The 16,289-nt window shown below is 37.1% G+C and overlaps 1 protein-coding gene across 1 annotated transcript; it reads right to left on the bottom strand.

Moving 5' to 3' along the window:
- Positions 1-9,212: 9,212 nt before the first annotated feature.
- On the bottom strand, positions 9,213-12,192 carry LOC122073445 (cytochrome P450 CYP72A219-like). The gene is made up of 5 exons (XM_042638036.1): positions 11,883-12,192; positions 11,306-11,526; positions 10,941-11,191; positions 9,893-10,280; positions 9,213-9,796 (listed from the first exon to the last, which is right to left on the bottom strand). The coding sequence occupies exons 1-5, from the start codon at positions 12,157-12,159 to the stop codon at positions 9,371-9,373; spliced, it is 1,563 nt and encodes a 520-aa protein (XP_042493970.1). The 5' UTR covers positions 12,160-12,192; the 3' UTR covers positions 9,213-9,370.
- Positions 12,193-16,289: the final 4,097 nt, after the last annotated feature.

A 16,289-nucleotide genomic window follows, 5' to 3' on the forward strand; every position in this document is an offset into this window, starting at 1 on the left:
AGGACTTTGTCCGAATGACATTTTTACACCCATTGTTTCAGCAATTACGCCCCCTCCCCTACATCTGACGGTGTTAGTCTGCTGTTTGTTTTGAAATGTAAAAGACCATTTTACACTTAAACCAAAACATTCGAAACAAAAAGACCAATTTACCCTTTTATTCATCTTCAAGCCTAAACATACCCAACCCAACCCAACCCAACCCAAAAATATCTTCCAAACAGACCTTAAACAAAACATCTCAAATTAAAAGACCATTTTACCCTTTTGTTCATCTTCAACCCAAACATCCCCAAAATCAAAGAAAAGCAGGGGGCTATTGAGCCCGGAGAAGATGACTGGAGTGCGATCTGAAACGGCCAAATTTACGGCGAAGGTAGATGGTGGCGTGGTGATCACTGTTAGCTAAACAAAATAAAATTCCAAGTAACGACGGCACAGATGGGGATGACTGCAGGCCTATGGGCAACCAGTCAGTTCGTTTTAATGTAATAAGATTCTGTTTCAAATCAAATCTCCAATAGATTTCAGGTTTTCTAATTGCATTCAAATTCTTCAAAATCTCAATTTTCAAGTTCTGTTTTCTGGTTGCGATTTCATACTATTGAGGATTTTGTTTGTCGAATTATCTATGGTATAATCCCATAATCTGATTGCAGTTTATGCCTTTGAATTCATGCAATAGATTTCTGCTTCTATAATGAATTTCAGTTTCCTACTAAAAGAAGGAAACCTGCAGAACTTTGAATCTGGCCCTTGGATTCATCTCATATTTTACAATTCTATCATCCGTGTAACTTCATTTGACTAGAATTTCAGCTTCATCGGACCTGTTTTGATTGTATTCTCTGGAATTTTCTGTTTCTACTTTGGTCCCTACCTTCTTGCGATTCTGGCTTTATTGAGATTTTCTAAAACCTAATCCTAATTCCCCCTTAGATGCTAGAAATAGAAGATATACAGAGGGTTTTGGCTCACCAGGACTCGATTTGGGTTTAGAAATGAGATGGAGAAGGAGAGGCTCGGCTGGGATTTCAGCCATGGATTGGGGTTCCCGGGGCTATGCTTCAGGCTGAGGAAGAAAATGGAGAGAGAGAGAGAGGGCTATGGAGGAAGAAGGTGCGTCTATCACTCGAACCAAGAGGAAAGTGGGATGATTGGGAGAAGTGTTCCTACCTGGGGTACTTGCAGCTACTGGAGAAGAGGCAGGGTCGGCCGGTGATCGGAGAGATGCCCAATTTCAACGGGTGTTATGTGACTACAGGGCACAGTTGCTGGGGCATCCTCAATGGCCCTGCCGGAGGTACAAGGGCAGCGGTGATGCGGAGGAGGCCGGAGGTGACAGGGGCAGCGGCGATTGGGTTAGTGACAGTGGAGGGGAGAGATTTTCGCCAAATGAGGAACAGAAAATGGCTTAAAAGGTACAGAGGTAAACTCACCCTAAATGAAGGGTATTTTGGACATTAAAAGTTTATCATTAGGTGATGTCATCACATAACAAAGCCTCCGTAACGGGCACTAACAGACTGGGTCTTGTTAGAATCTTCAAAAAACATAGGGGAGGGGGCCGTAATTGCTGAAACAATGGGTGTAAAAATGTCACTCGGACAAAGTTTTGACTGAGATTACTAATTCTGTGTCTCAATAAATAGCCCTAAGTTTTGACTGAGATTTTGACCACTCATACAGCTCATTAGACTAAGCACTCAATCGGCAGATTTTGCAAATCTGATCCTTGCTTCTGAAGATATTTGGTTTCCTAAAATTTAGGATCTTGGTTTCTATTTCCTGCTGTGAGTCACGTATCAGAATCCAGCCATTGCATTCCCTTGAAAGTTTGAGACTTTCTCCCATTGCTCGAGTAATACCTACAATCAAAAATTCAGAGAAGTAGAGTCTTGGATTGAGCGTTCTTAGATTTCCCCTAAATCTGGTTCCCTTGATTGCCCGATGATCCTTACCTGTGGTTTGCATCTGACCTAATTAGGTTAACCAGATTGCATCAAAAGCCAAGGGTGGACAATACCCTGTTTTTCCAAATGAGCTATCCCATTATTACTCCTTCACCTCCATAGGAACAAGAAGTTTATCTTTGCCTTTGCCTTTCGTTTCTTTGTTTCTTACAACACAACTGGATAAAGAAAGGTGATCAGGATCCGAACAATTTCCCACTTAATTTTCACCAACTAATATCTGAAGTAGTCACTACCAGTACCAAACCATGAGTCAATTCCATAGCCATCTTTTTTCTTTTTTATGCCATAAATAAAGCAGATCTGTAGTTTATGGTGAAAGTGCATGACAACTAGGTTCAAAGTACTAGTGTTTTCGTTATAAGAACATCATTAATAACTGGTGCAGGAATGCACCCACTAGTTAATTCACATTACTGCTGCAGGATTACTTTTAATGTATTTACATGTACTGAAATTATGGATAGGTTGTAATGCATCTGTGAATTCCAAATAAACAGCTAAATAAAAAATAAAGAGAAACTTAGAATTTCAAATGCAAGAAAACAAGAGATTTTCAAGACAGTTACAGATAACAGGATTATTTCAAGTCCCAATTTCTATTTCTTGTGTGAGATTTCTACGTATATATACTTCATAACAGTCATCAACTAAATTCCCAGTGAAATGAAAGAAAACTTATTTATACATTACATCAAACATCTCCTCGACTAACTTCTTCAGATTCTCATCAAAGTTACCAATAATCTTGTTTCTCGCCCTCAATATGGGGTCGGGGTACTCCACAGTTTTGAGAGGTGACTCGAAGGACAAATCAGCGGCTACAAGCAATTCAGATTCACCAAATTCGGAAACGTAAATAAGATATAAAGCAACCAAAAAAAATTACAAAATCAGAACTCACTTTTGCACCGGCGTTCTAATCCTATCGATTTCTTAACGAGACCAAAAGAAACAGTTCAACAACAAAAGATTGATCACAGAAAATACTGAACTCGACATAAATCGGTTCCGATTGGCATGTGCTGTAACCAATGTAGAACGCAACCAGAAAGCTGCATGTAAGTTAAAGAATGAAAAGTTACTTACGATATGCTACTTCATCCTCTTTAAATCAAAAGGCTCGCCTTGCCTGGGCAGAAATCTCCATTACTGGAGCTCTGGTCGAGGTATTGCAGGAGTGGGAACGACCAACAGAAAAGACGTGGCATAAATACCATGAATTTAGGTTAAATATCACCATAAATCACAAACTTTGACAAACCGCCTGTGGTAAACCACCACTTCTTTGGACATAGGCTAAATACCACCATACATCACAAATTCTGACAAAATATCGTCAATTACCTTGGCTAAGCACTGCCAATAAATATTATCAAGCACAGCCTTTAAACTTTGGCTTTTGCCACCATGATATCTTTGGTTAAATGAGATCATAAAACTCCCACTAACCAAGCATATCAAAAACCTCAATAACACCAATGTCAGAAAATATGGCTTTTGAGTACTTTGTCAATAAACTTGGATGACATCACCTTTGGGCAAATGTCATATTTACCTTGGGAAACACACAATTGAACTGAATGTACCACTTTGGTGGGTTTCACTCATTCCTATCATGTTTTTCACATTAGAGATGAATATATGTACAGAAGTGTATGCTTTAATGTGTTTCTTACACAATCAGAGACAACACAAACAAATGAAGCATAAATGTACATAAATAATTCAGAGAACAGAATTTAAGATAAAATCAATTCAAAATTACTCCAAAGTCATTATAAACTTAATAGGGCAATAAAATTGTTCATATTTCCCTTCAGTTGTGCTTTGTTCAGCAACAACACCTGTTTTGGTTCCCTGAGAGCTAAAACCAGATCAAGTAACCCTAAAAATCTCAGGTATGAATCATACACACCAAATAACCGGGCTAGAAAATTTAATATGTACACCTAGCAGATAAACTACACAATAAATGTACATCTAGCAGATAAAACACACAAGAGTCACAACCATAACTACATTCCTATCATTTGGGCTAAGAATGTACTGATCCTCTTGTAAATCCAAATTTACTGTGAAAATACAATTACTTTTATCACATGTGGGTTTAGAAACCTCTAAGTTATAGTCCTTTCCATACATGTATTTTCTTTAACTTGGGTGACATCACCTTTGGGCAAATGTCACAAACTTTGCTGCGCTTGGAAAAACTATGAAATAATAGGATGTGCCACTTTGTTGGATTCCATCAAATCCTTTCATAGTTTCCTAAAAATATACTGTGTAGCATAAAATGTGCGGAAGCTCACACCCAGTTTAATTCTAATATATTTATCCATCATAGGGTGTTTCAAACAAAACATTCAAGTACAAAATGACATGAATATGAATTTACTATATATTTCAGCCATAAATCATTATTCAATATCATGATAATAATAAATCAATGCAAAACTCCAAATAATTCTTTTGCATGAAAAACAATATAGAACACTGAATTTATTCTCCCACTAACAACCTAGTATACCGAATTTATTCTCCCACTGGTCGAGCCACATAAAATAGTTTAAGATCCATATTTTTATTCTCCCACTTGGTTCGACCAATCATAAATTAATCCATTTATTGGAGAACACAATTCGTTAAATGTGACATACATATAAACTTGTTCACATATGCCCAAAAACAAAAGAAACCAAACATTTACCAATTAATGTTCATAAATAGGTTTTCAGAGAACAATGGCAGTGTTTAAGAACTTGGTATTGGATTGATTAAAATCGACACTAATCCAACCCAACCAATCCGAATTGATCCAATCGGAATACAAAAAATAACACATTAAATAAACCTATAACTTATGGTCATAGTGATGAAACCCTCATCCACCCTATTGCCATTGATCAACTGTCCAATACCTTTTAGGGCAAAAAAAACTTTGCTTTAAAAGCATAATACCAAACTATTGATTTGGTTCTCCTAGTATATAAAACTAGATCTTTGAGACATATATAGACCTCTATATTCTCATGTCACTTTTAAAGACATTAGTTTAATGGTTCAACTCAAGGAAGAATAATCCATTTTATATTTAATTAATACATGTAACATCAATAAAAACCAACATTACATCACTAACCATTAAACATAATCAAAGTGTCAACTGAACTACAATCTCAACCTTTAGGTCTGGAATGCACTAGTCCACTCAAAAACTACAATAACCGTGGGAGCTCTTCAACTTCGAAAATTACTATCACTTTTGGATGCATAACAACTTCTAGGTTAAGGTCTGCCTAGAGTACACTTACATTTATGCATGTCTTTGATAATGTCGCCTTTGGGCAAACATTACAATGTCGCCTTTGGGCAAACATTACCTAATTCATGCTAACAATTTTCTATGTCTTTGAATATAAGACAAAATCGTTGAGTTGTAAACCTATTACAGTAATCTTAGATTTTACCACTTTGGTGGGTTTCATCAATTCCACTGCAATAGCTTACAGCTACACCTGACAGTTTAAATTTGTGGGTTATTTAAACATGAACTAAATATCAATTTACATGTAAAAGAACAAGCATGTAACTGTTAACAAAATAAACATTACAATGCTCAATTATCAATTACTTCAAGAGTGTCAACCGGAACTTCATACTAATCCACTCAAGTTTATGCAATTACTGCGAGACTTCTTCTAACTTTCGAAAAGTACCGCCATCTTTGGATGGACAGCATCTTCTAGGTTGAGAAATCCCTATTCTGTTTTTCACTTGCTTTAACTTTAACCTTTCTTTGATAATGTCACATTTGGGTGAACATTAGCAACTTTGCTATCAATCATTATTCTCTGTCTTTTCAAACAAAGAAGACTTTGATTTGTATTCTATTACAATAAGATTGAACTTTACCACTTTGGTGGATTCCACCCAATCTTATTGTAATAGTCTACAAATTCATTCCGGTAGCTAAAAGTGGGATTGTTTAAGCATGAATAAAAATATTCATAAATAAAAGCATGAACTACATTACCAAGAATAACCAAGTTCATATTCTGATATGCAAGTAATGTATGAGTTGATTTTCTTTTATTTCTTCCAATTAATAGGAAAATCATAAAGAATCATTAACCACCCATACTTGTAACTTATACAAAACAAATCATAAAAGTTGATCAAAACTAGGCTCATAATATATCAAAACGAAGAGTACGAAAAACTGGACTCAACGCAAAAAACCAGGGTGAAAAATTCTTCACCGTTTACCCGTACGAGCCATTTGAAGTTGCAGAACTAAAAATAGATCAAAATCAATCTAGTTTCCCAAACCAACCGGTTCGGCCAATCGGTCTAATCCGGTTCAGGCATATTGATTCCGAGTCAAAATCCGGGTCAATTGGTCAACGATCCGGTCAACCTTTGACCGAGTCAAACAGAGTTGGTCATGAGTTGACCCACTACACCCCGGGTTAACTCGGTAGGGTTTCCGAGGTGACCCAGCGATGACTCGCCGCCGTTTTTTTTTTGAAAATTTTTTTTTCTCTCTCCTCCGGCAGCTGGTTTTGACGACGCATGCCAGCGTGTCCGGAGGTTTTCGGTGACTTACGGAATATTGCCGCGATCATCTTTTCATGCTCTACAACTTTCGTGAAGAAATTTTTCCCATATGGGATCTTTAAGTAATGGTAAAATTATGATTTTCATGATTTGGGACACAAACCCTATACAAAATCAATTTTTCTTGATTCTAACACCGTAAGGGTTGGCTCTGATACCGATTATTGGGGATTCTTTACCATATTAAACATATGAATAACCCTATAGTGTTTAGAATACAAGAATCATCAACCAATCATAAAAGATTAATCATAGGTGTAGTCCCTAAACCAAGAACAATAAAGTATCCCATCTTAAAATACATAACCATATAGATTTACCATATCTATAATAATCAATGGGACAACCATGACATGAACCATAAATGGGAATAAAGAAGTACCTGTGTCCCATGAACATAGATCATGAACCTCTGTCCCATGTGGTTAAACATTACTCCCATGAAGATGACAATGACGAACTACGCAAGTGGAGTCCTTCTACTGAGATCTTCTGCAGCCTCTTACTCTAGGGTTTCCTTTCTTTCTGTGCACTTGCTCTTGTGAGAAAGTCGTGCTCCCAAAATCAATAAGGCACTAAGCAAAGTAATGGCTGCAGGGACCGTCAGTATTCTATTTATAATAGAATCCCTAAAACCCTATTCCACTCTCATAATGGAAAGAGCTAGGAGTTTCCTAATCAGAATGGGTCTATAATTGCTTGGGCCCAATGGATCAATCGGTATCAGTTAAGCCCACATAAAAATCCTAACAGGAAGTCTCAGTTGTCGGGAGACGATTGGAGCCATTGCGTAAGATGAGGACGAGGGTTGGAACCAGGTAGCAAATGCCATTCCGAGGTCGGAGAAAATCAAAGAACGACGAACTCACAACTGGTTTCTGGTCCTTTTGGATAACATGTGGGATTACTAACAGTTGTGCCCAAGGTTTTAAAAAACGAACCTGGGGTCGAATCGGGCAGTGCGGATTTCGATCCGAAATACTATTCCTACGACCCTGTTCATACTTCAGACTAGCTTCGCATCTGATCTCTATCCTCTATGGTGAGCCCAATTAGCTCATTAATCGACCAACTTGCCGGTCCTTTGGTTCAAATTCTCTACAGTAAGCGGTGAGCGGTGAATAGCAATGAGAATTCAACGGTTAGGAGGACCCTGGCATACATCCTAGCCATTGGATTCTCATTGTTGCTCACTGCCTTAACACAGTCACGCAGAGGATTTTTATGCATTGGATTTTCATTGATAATCTGTTAGTTTCTTGCCTCCAAGTCAAGGATTTAGTTATCGGTCCCAACTGAGATCATTTTGATACTTATCCTAGATTGATTGTATTGATCTGGATTGGTTAATTTTGTTCTTACTTTTCTTAAAAGTATATATTTTTTTACAATTTTACCCCTATTCTGATACCAATACCTTATCTGAATCAGTCAAGTATCAATCCACTCGATGCCGATATGATATGGCCAATATGATACTGAAATTTAGAATAATGCTCCCAACTATGTGGGATCAATTAGATTGACACGCTTAATTTTGATTTATCATTTTAATTTAGTTGTTAACATTATCTATGTTCCAACTAAACACAAGTTCTAGGCTTCATCTTTCGTGGGGTTTCTTGTAAATCTTGATAGAATCAGCCTTGGACATTGAGAGGTTTTCATTGATTTCCCTTGAATTAATTAGTTGCTTCAATGTTGGCAAGAAAAGTGTACATTTCTCTGACAGTTGATTGGCTATCGTAATGCTCCTTTATCAGGACTCTCTTAATGTAAAGGTTTCTGGCTAACAGTCACCTTAAGATGAATAGAATTATTGTCTAACTTTGGCATTCTATGTAGGATGGACTCTATAAATAACAGAGTAAAACAAAGAACAAAAAATGAAATTTAAAAAGTATCCAGTCCAAGCACACAATTGGTCTATCAGCAAATTCCCCTAATAAGGAAATTTTTGAATTTTCAAATGAAAAAGGGGAAAGCTCTCTAAAGTCAACACCACAAAATGGGCATAATCATGGCGAGCAGGAAGTCCACTGGTAGATGTATTCTCATGGTATTCCTATAAAATAAGAACCAAACTAATACTTTAGTGGGCTGAAAATTCCATTTACAAAAGGGAACTGTGGTTAGCACTCACAGTATTTTCTTTTTCTTTCTCTTTAAATTGTATTATATTTTAATACCAAGCTAGTAAATAGTTAAAGGGAGAGGGTTCCTTAAAAGGCAGCGTGGTCTTTACATCAGTATGAAGGTCAATGAGAGCAGCCACGAAAGCATTAATAAGGGCATATTTTATACATTTCATGAGAGGGGGGGCAGTCATTTCACTGCCCTCTGTGTCTCAGTGCACAAGTCATGCAACTTCTTAAGCTTTTTTTCCCACAGTTAAAATAGGAGAAATTGTCCTTACGGATTAACACTTTTTCAAATCTCACGAGGCATCTATTCTAAATGATGTGTTCATTCCAACCGTTGGATAGAGAGGATAAGGTCTAGATTAGTCACGTTGAATTTCATAGTGTATGAATAGAATAAGACAATTTAGATAAGAAAAACCATAAAAATTGATGGCTCAAATCTATAATGTGGGTTCTGCAAACTTTGCAGAAATTGTTACACCAATAACCATATTCTCTCTTTTATAACAGTAGATTTTCAAACAAGTGTACAGTGTACGTTTGGTACAAATTAAACACATTCAACTATCAAAATAATTCAAATAAAAGTTTATAATGACGGATCATCAAAAAATGATGATTATGAAGATGATTCTACAATCTATGTAATATGATTTGAGCACCATGTTGTGGATGAAGAGTTATTACAGTGGTAGGAGCATGAGCATAGGATGGAGAAAGTTCAAAAGCAAAACGTTGTAGAATCATGGCTAAAGCCATCTTTGCTTCTGTTATTGCGAAGTTCTGCCCAATGCATATTCGAGGGCCCCAACCAAATGGGAAGAATGAAACTTGATTCTTTGTGGCTTTTGAGATTCCTTCCGCAAACCTCTCTGGTTTGAATTCGTCTGCATCTTCACCCCATACTTCATGATCATGGTGAAGAAGTGCTATAGGTAACATTAGCTGTACTCCGGGGGGTAGAGATATTTCTCCTAGTTTTATGTTCTTGTATGTACACCGATCAATAGCTAACGCTGGTGGATATAATCTAAGAACCTCATACAAAATCATGGTAACCTACAATGGAGGATTAAGAAAAGGAAGAAAGTTTAGAAAAACTATGTAATAAATTTTAATATAATCTATATGTATCTAAGATTGATAGGTTCTTACAATTTTGAGGTGACTTAGTCCATCAAAATTCGGTTTGTTCTTTCCACAGACTTGTAAGACTTCTGCCCTTGCACGAGCTTGCCATTCTGAATGCATACTTAATACAATCATCGTCCAAACGAGTAGAACAGATGTGGTTTCTTGCCCTGCAAAGTAGAATAGTTTACACTCTTGGATAACCTCTTCGATGGTCATCCCAGCATTCTTCTTGTTTTTATTTTCTTGAATTTCATTATTGTCAGATTCAAGTAATAATCCTAACAAGTCATCGTTGTTGGCTTCCGCAACCTTCATAGCCTTCTGTCTTTTGTTGATGATGCCCATTAAAATGGCTTGCACTTCTCTATCAATTTCTTTTATTCTTTTGTTCTTTTTTGTTGGTAGAAAACTGTACACATAACACATGATAACATTAATAATAATGCCAACCATAGGGGCACACACATATACTGATTTACAAGTTGGCTTCACACTGACTAGAGCCAATTACTATTACCGTATAACACTGCCCATCCACCCACAACCAGAATTGGTTCTCTCTCAAGACCAAGGGTTGGTCGTCTCCACTAACTAGAGGCTGGTTGTCTCCACCAACCAATCCAGAGAACACAATCTATGCCGACCACGTGTCTCGCCTACAAGGGTCATCTCCACCAATAGCATTTGGGTCAACATCAGAGGAGAAAACAACTAGTTCTCCAATGGTCATGAGCATCGACCACTATATAAGAGGGAGTCAACCAAATTAAGGGTAAGGGCACTCAAAACAATCTAAACCCTACTTCATCTTCCTTCTTTCTCAACTGCACTACTGACTTAGGCATTAGAGCCTCCTTACAGGAATACCCCTCAAGTCTTGGTTTTCTTATCCGTTGGTTGTAGGTCTTCACTGAACATGAATCTAGATCAACACTATATATTTGTGATTTATAAGTTATCAATGTCATACTTCATGACCACATTTGCCATTTTTTTCACAAGAAGCTAGGGAAAATGGATATTGGCTTGTTGCTAGTAATGCTCAATAGATAAGAGAGATGAGCTATACCTATAACCAGGCACGAATATTAATGGGGTCCCAAAAGACTGTATGATGAGATCGGCTTGCTCATCTTGCAATTTGAATATCCGTATACCTTCTTCATAGGAGCTACCAAATGCTGCCCTAGAGATGACATCTCCTGTTAAATATTGGAGTTCTGGCCACACATCTAATTCACAAGACCCTTCTGATGTAACCAATTTCTCCCATTTGCTTACCATCTCATTAGAGCTTGTATAAAATGCAGATAACATTCGCTTTAACAGTTAACAAAGAAGAAGAATATACAATCTATCAGCATCACAATAGCATGAAAAAGCTACTATAATAGGATTAGAAAAAAAAATATATGTTTAAGATATAGAACCAACCTTAAGTTTTTCCACATGAAAGGCAGGGTTTATAATCCTTCTGTGTTTGGCCCATTTCTCACCTTCATAAGTTGCAAGTCCACCTATAAAATACCGTCCAAGTGGAATTCCTTTGATCTTTTCAAAGTGACCAAACTTGTTACTCATAATATCCCTTACAAGGTTAGGATCCATAATATACAATTTTAGATTTGTTCCAAACCAAAAGGCTGAGTTTTTACCTGCATTTTGAAATTTCAATTATCAATAAATAGTTGTATTTTACCCCTAAAAAATAGAATCTTCTTTTCAAGGCTTAAAATTTAAGGCTGCAAGACTTTGGGCTATCCCAAAAGAATCAAGTCAATTACTTAAACTATTAATAGTTTCTTCTTTTTCGCAATATGTGCCAGTGTACTCATGGCATTATTGTGCTCTTTCCCAACTTTGAGTGGGAACAAAAGTTTTAGACTGAAAAAAAAAAAAAAAAAAAAAAAAGTTATCATGTGATTTTTGAAATCATCATCTTCCATCGTTACATTAATAACTACTCGGCAAAGAAAAAACATTTGCAGAGAAAATTGGAGGGAAAACATACCTAACTTCTGTATGGTTTGAAGATGAAAAGGCAACACACGTGGAACAATATCATGGGATAGGTTCATTGGCTTGGACTGAGCTTCCTTGAACATCCTCTGGAACTCTTTCAGGTCACCAAACAGTAAATTGTACGGAGTGACTTTGATGCCTTGTTCCTGGAGAAGCCTCTCCAGCTTCTTGGGTTTCCACCATATCCATTCCAACACCTTCCATCCCCACCATAATACAACCAAAATGCACAATATCACAATTGAAATGAACCCACCTTCTCCCATCACTTCTTTCACAGAGAGAGAGAGAGAGAGAGAGAGAGAGAGCACTTGGAACACCACAGGTGCCACTTTCAGAGAGGAGAGGGAGGAGGGGGCATTTAAATGATAAGGAGCGGAATGGAATGGCGTGGTGTGGTGTGGTGTGGGCGTGGTGAGGTGGGGGAAAGCAGAGGAGTCGGGCGGAATATGCCTATCTCTATTATGTTTATGACGTATATGACTGCGTCAAGCGCCATAAAAAACCCAGGAATCATGCCTTTGTGGGGACGGATGGTAAAACCTCATGAGACCTCCACATATTGATCCTCTTACGCCAACCCAATACAGGCCTACAACTCTCTATTGTGGCAACATAAATGCCTCATATTAAAGGGTATATTGATAAGAGCACGATAGAACTAGGAACGTTTTAGATCTTGTCCTCACATCAAGACATGTTTTTATGGTTTTTCATAGGGGTGTCAACGGGTCGGTATGGGTTGGTTTCAGTCTGGATTGAATTGGTTTTGGTGTAGGAATGCTGAAATCAAAATCAAATCAATAAGAAAATTTTAGTTTTGATTTGGTTTCGGTTTTGGTTTATCTTCAAAGTTTCTTATATGGGTTGGTAATTGGGTTGGTTTCAGTTTTTGGTTTGGTTTGAATTCGACTTTCTATACAAACCTATACAAAACCATACAAAATTTGGTTTTTTTTTTTTTTTTAATGAATTTTGGACTGTTTATGATTTCTTACCGGTTTGATTTCGATTTTGGTCTAGGTTTTGAGTCCCTTTTGATTTGGTTTTGGATTCATCCGGTTTCCGATGTGATTTGGTTTTGTTTTGGGGTTGCAATACTCCAAACCGAAACTGACCCAATAAGGCTTGGGTTTGGTCTGGTCCAGACTATTAGTGGTTTGGTCCAACTAGGCAACCAATTTTACTGATTCAGATTAGGGTTTTGACACCTCTAGTTTTTCTTCTGCCCTTTTTGTATCCTTCCGTTCTAAAATATCTATGTCTCTCTCTCTCTTTTTGCAATTATTCGCATATGATTGTGACTGTCTCCATGTCAACTTCTATGGAATTTGGATCAACTCCTCACATGGGGATGGGTGGGGACAGATCTCCACCCTCCCTGGGGTGTGGGTCTTGCATGCCAGAGGCAGATCTCACACCTCATGAGATCTCGCCCCACCAGTTTCCACATGGGGATGGGATCTAAACTCGCTCTAGGTTTATATTTTTCTTGTTTCTAATGTTTCTTGGGAGAAAATTGATAGAAAACAAAAATTAATTAAAAAGCCTATGGAGAAGTATTAGAGGCTTTTATAGCTTCACTCATTATCATGGGGTCAGTATTCAAGCTACCAAATGGCAAAAATTTGGGTTATGTTGGAAGGCCTTCTTAGGTGGGCAACACATGAAAATATTGTTCATTTTAAATTACAAATATACATTTTTTGTGATCTTTAATTTTGTTCGTAGATTGAGTCGTCTATTTTTTACAATTTTTTTTCTTACTGAAATTTTGGGGTTTGATCATAGTAGGAAAACTGGAATTTGACTCAGCCAAGTTGTTCAAGTGGAGTTATTTTTTTTTTGTAAATTCTGTTAAGAGTCTTTTTTTTTTTGTAAATTCTTAACAGTCATGTAGACTTGGCTAGCTTAAAAAATGACCAAACTTGGTAAAAAAAATTGTCCGAACACAATAAGACTCAGTTATTTCAGCCAAATCACAATAAACTGTTCATCACTAGAGTAGTTAAGTTTTTTTTTTTTTTTTTTAATCAAAAGAAAATAAATTTATTAACTAAAGTAAGTGTCTATCAGGATATTAGGATCCCTAATTAAAGTTTTCAAGTTCATAGCCTTGTGGGCTAAGGCTTTGACCAAGAAAACTAAGAGGCTCGTGGCTGTTGCCTCAAGATGCTTGCCATGAAGTTGAGTCAATAAATTGATATTACAACACTTTAGCTTCCCTTATTTGACCTTATACTTTTTTTTTTTTAAGTAAATAGGACCTCAATACTTTAACGAGAGCAAATCAGGTTTTCATACGGGATTGATCCATACACAAGGAAAAGCTAGGTGGTGGATTGCATGTGTATGGATCAGATCGTAAGAAAATGGTTCTCGTATAAGAACCTTATATTGTCCTAAGGGAGGTGGGGGCTTTTGAACTTCTTGTGCGTTTTACTACCAAACTAGTAGCCAGTTAAATTAGGTGAAACATTATTGTCCTAAGGGTTTGATACTTTTTTGAACCCCAAAATGCATTTATTTTACCACAATGACAAATAATATGTCCATTCCAACCGTTGGATACAGAAGACATGCAGTCTAGATCAACCATGTATTAATTTCAGAGTTTATATATGAGCAAGAATATACAATTAAGATAAGAATTGAAAAACCATGAAAATGGACAGCTAAAATCTCTCTTGTGCCTTGTAAAAAACATCACAAATGCTTGTTACATCAATGACTATATTCTTTCTTTTGTTGCTAATGGTATAGATTTTTGAATACATATAAACAAGGCACATTTGATACAAAACACATTCAACTGTCAAAATAATTCACAATGAAAGTTTCTAACGATAGATCACCAAGAAATGATGATTATGAAGAGATTATACAGTTTATGTAATATAATTTGAGCACCAGACTTTGGATGAAGAGTAATTACAGTGGTAGGAGAATGAGTGTAATATGGAGAAAGGTCAAAAGCAAATCGCTGTAGAATCATTGCTAAAACCAACTTTGCTTCTGTTATCGCAAAGTTTTGCCCAATGCATATTCGAGGGCCCCAGCCAAAAGGAAAAAATGAGACTTGATTCTTTGTAGCCTTTGAGATTCCTTCTGCAAATCTCTCAGGTTTGAATTCGTCTGCATCTTCACCCCATACTTCATGATCATGGTGAAGAAGTGCTATAGGTAACATTAGCTGTACTCCAGGGGGTAGAGATATTTCTCCTAGTTTTATGTTCTTCACCACGCTCACCGACAGGATTAAACGCCATAAGTTGAACATTTAGTCTCACTTGAGGTGCCGAGAGCCCAATGCCATCAGTTCTGTGCAAAAGGAAGCCAACAAGTATTTTTCAACTCCTGTAAATACAAGCATTCTTTATAAGAATATATCAAAGAATAATAAAAGGGGCTATAAAAAAAAAGGAACCTTTTTTAGGAGCAGCAAACTCCAACCGTTAATCATATTTTGAAGAGGCTACAATTGGCTTCAATCCTTGAGATAGTTGTTGTGGAAGTAATAGTATGCAAGTAAAGCTGAAATGAGAGAGTGGCGTGCACCCTGCTGGGAGGGGAAGGGAAGAGACCATAATCATATCACTATACCCAACTAAACCCTTATCCCAAGTGACTGGGCTTAATCATAAATCCTTTATTTGCTGAACCAGAAAGGTTCAATGAGTAAGCACATCAATGAAATACTCAAATGGTTCACAATTCATAGCATGCTTTATGAAAACCACGGATGTATAGCATGCATGTCAAACTAAATATGTACAGAATAGAAAAAAACACAAATTGCCCCCACCTGGGGGGGTGGACATGACCATGTTCCTCATTCCAAAACATTTCAGAGACTTTTTTCACCTTTAGATCCTTTTTCCAACTCAGCTATTCTGAAAGCACAAAAGACACAGTTTAAACCTTCAGCCATGACCACCAAATAATATCTCTATTAGTTGTAGTCCGATATTTGCAAGCTTATTAAGGTTTATGAAATGTTACAGAATGATAGATTTTATGTTGGATGGTCATTTCATAGACCTCAACCTTTTAGCTCTACTGGATTTTCAGTTAAATCCCATCAGGCATAAGGGGTTCCTTCGGTATACAGCTTTGAGTTCAGAATGCAACATTGCACAGAGCTTCAACCAAAAGCTACTTGGTATCTAGATGTTGATCCCAACCACGTGCTTCTTTCATTGAAAGATGAAAAGACAGTTCGCCATATCACTTTAGTGCCCTATCGCATTTCAGGTGTGACCGACATGTGAAGGGAAGGTTTTCAAACTCAGCATGGGATCAGTCGGACAATCTTATCAGTCTCACTATTAGACATGAATGATCCTATCTATTATGTGGAACGGACACTCCACCATGTTTATGCCCCCCCCCCCCC

The sequence above is a fragment of the Macadamia integrifolia genome, chromosome 3 (genome assembly GCF_013358625.1).
Source record: "Macadamia integrifolia cultivar HAES 741 chromosome 3, SCU_Mint_v3, whole genome shotgun sequence".
Taxonomy (NCBI): domain Eukaryota; kingdom Viridiplantae; phylum Streptophyta; class Magnoliopsida; order Proteales; family Proteaceae; genus Macadamia; species Macadamia integrifolia.

What these genes read in the sequence shown, in the direction of transcription:
- LOC122073445 (XM_042638036.1), bottom strand. Translation starts at nt 12,159, where the DNA reads ATGGGAGAAGGTGGGTTCATTTCAATTGTGATATTGTGCATTTTGGTT. An exon ending in ATATTCGTGCCTGGTTATAG is followed by an intron (nt 10,281 to 10,940) that starts GTATAGCTCATC and finishes TTATGTGTACAG; the next exon opens with TTTTCTACCAACAAAAAAGA. An exon ending in GACTAAGTCACCTCAAAATT is followed by an intron (nt 9,797 to 9,892) that starts GTAAGAACCTAT and finishes CCTCCATTGTAG; the next exon opens with GTTACCATGATTTTGTATGA.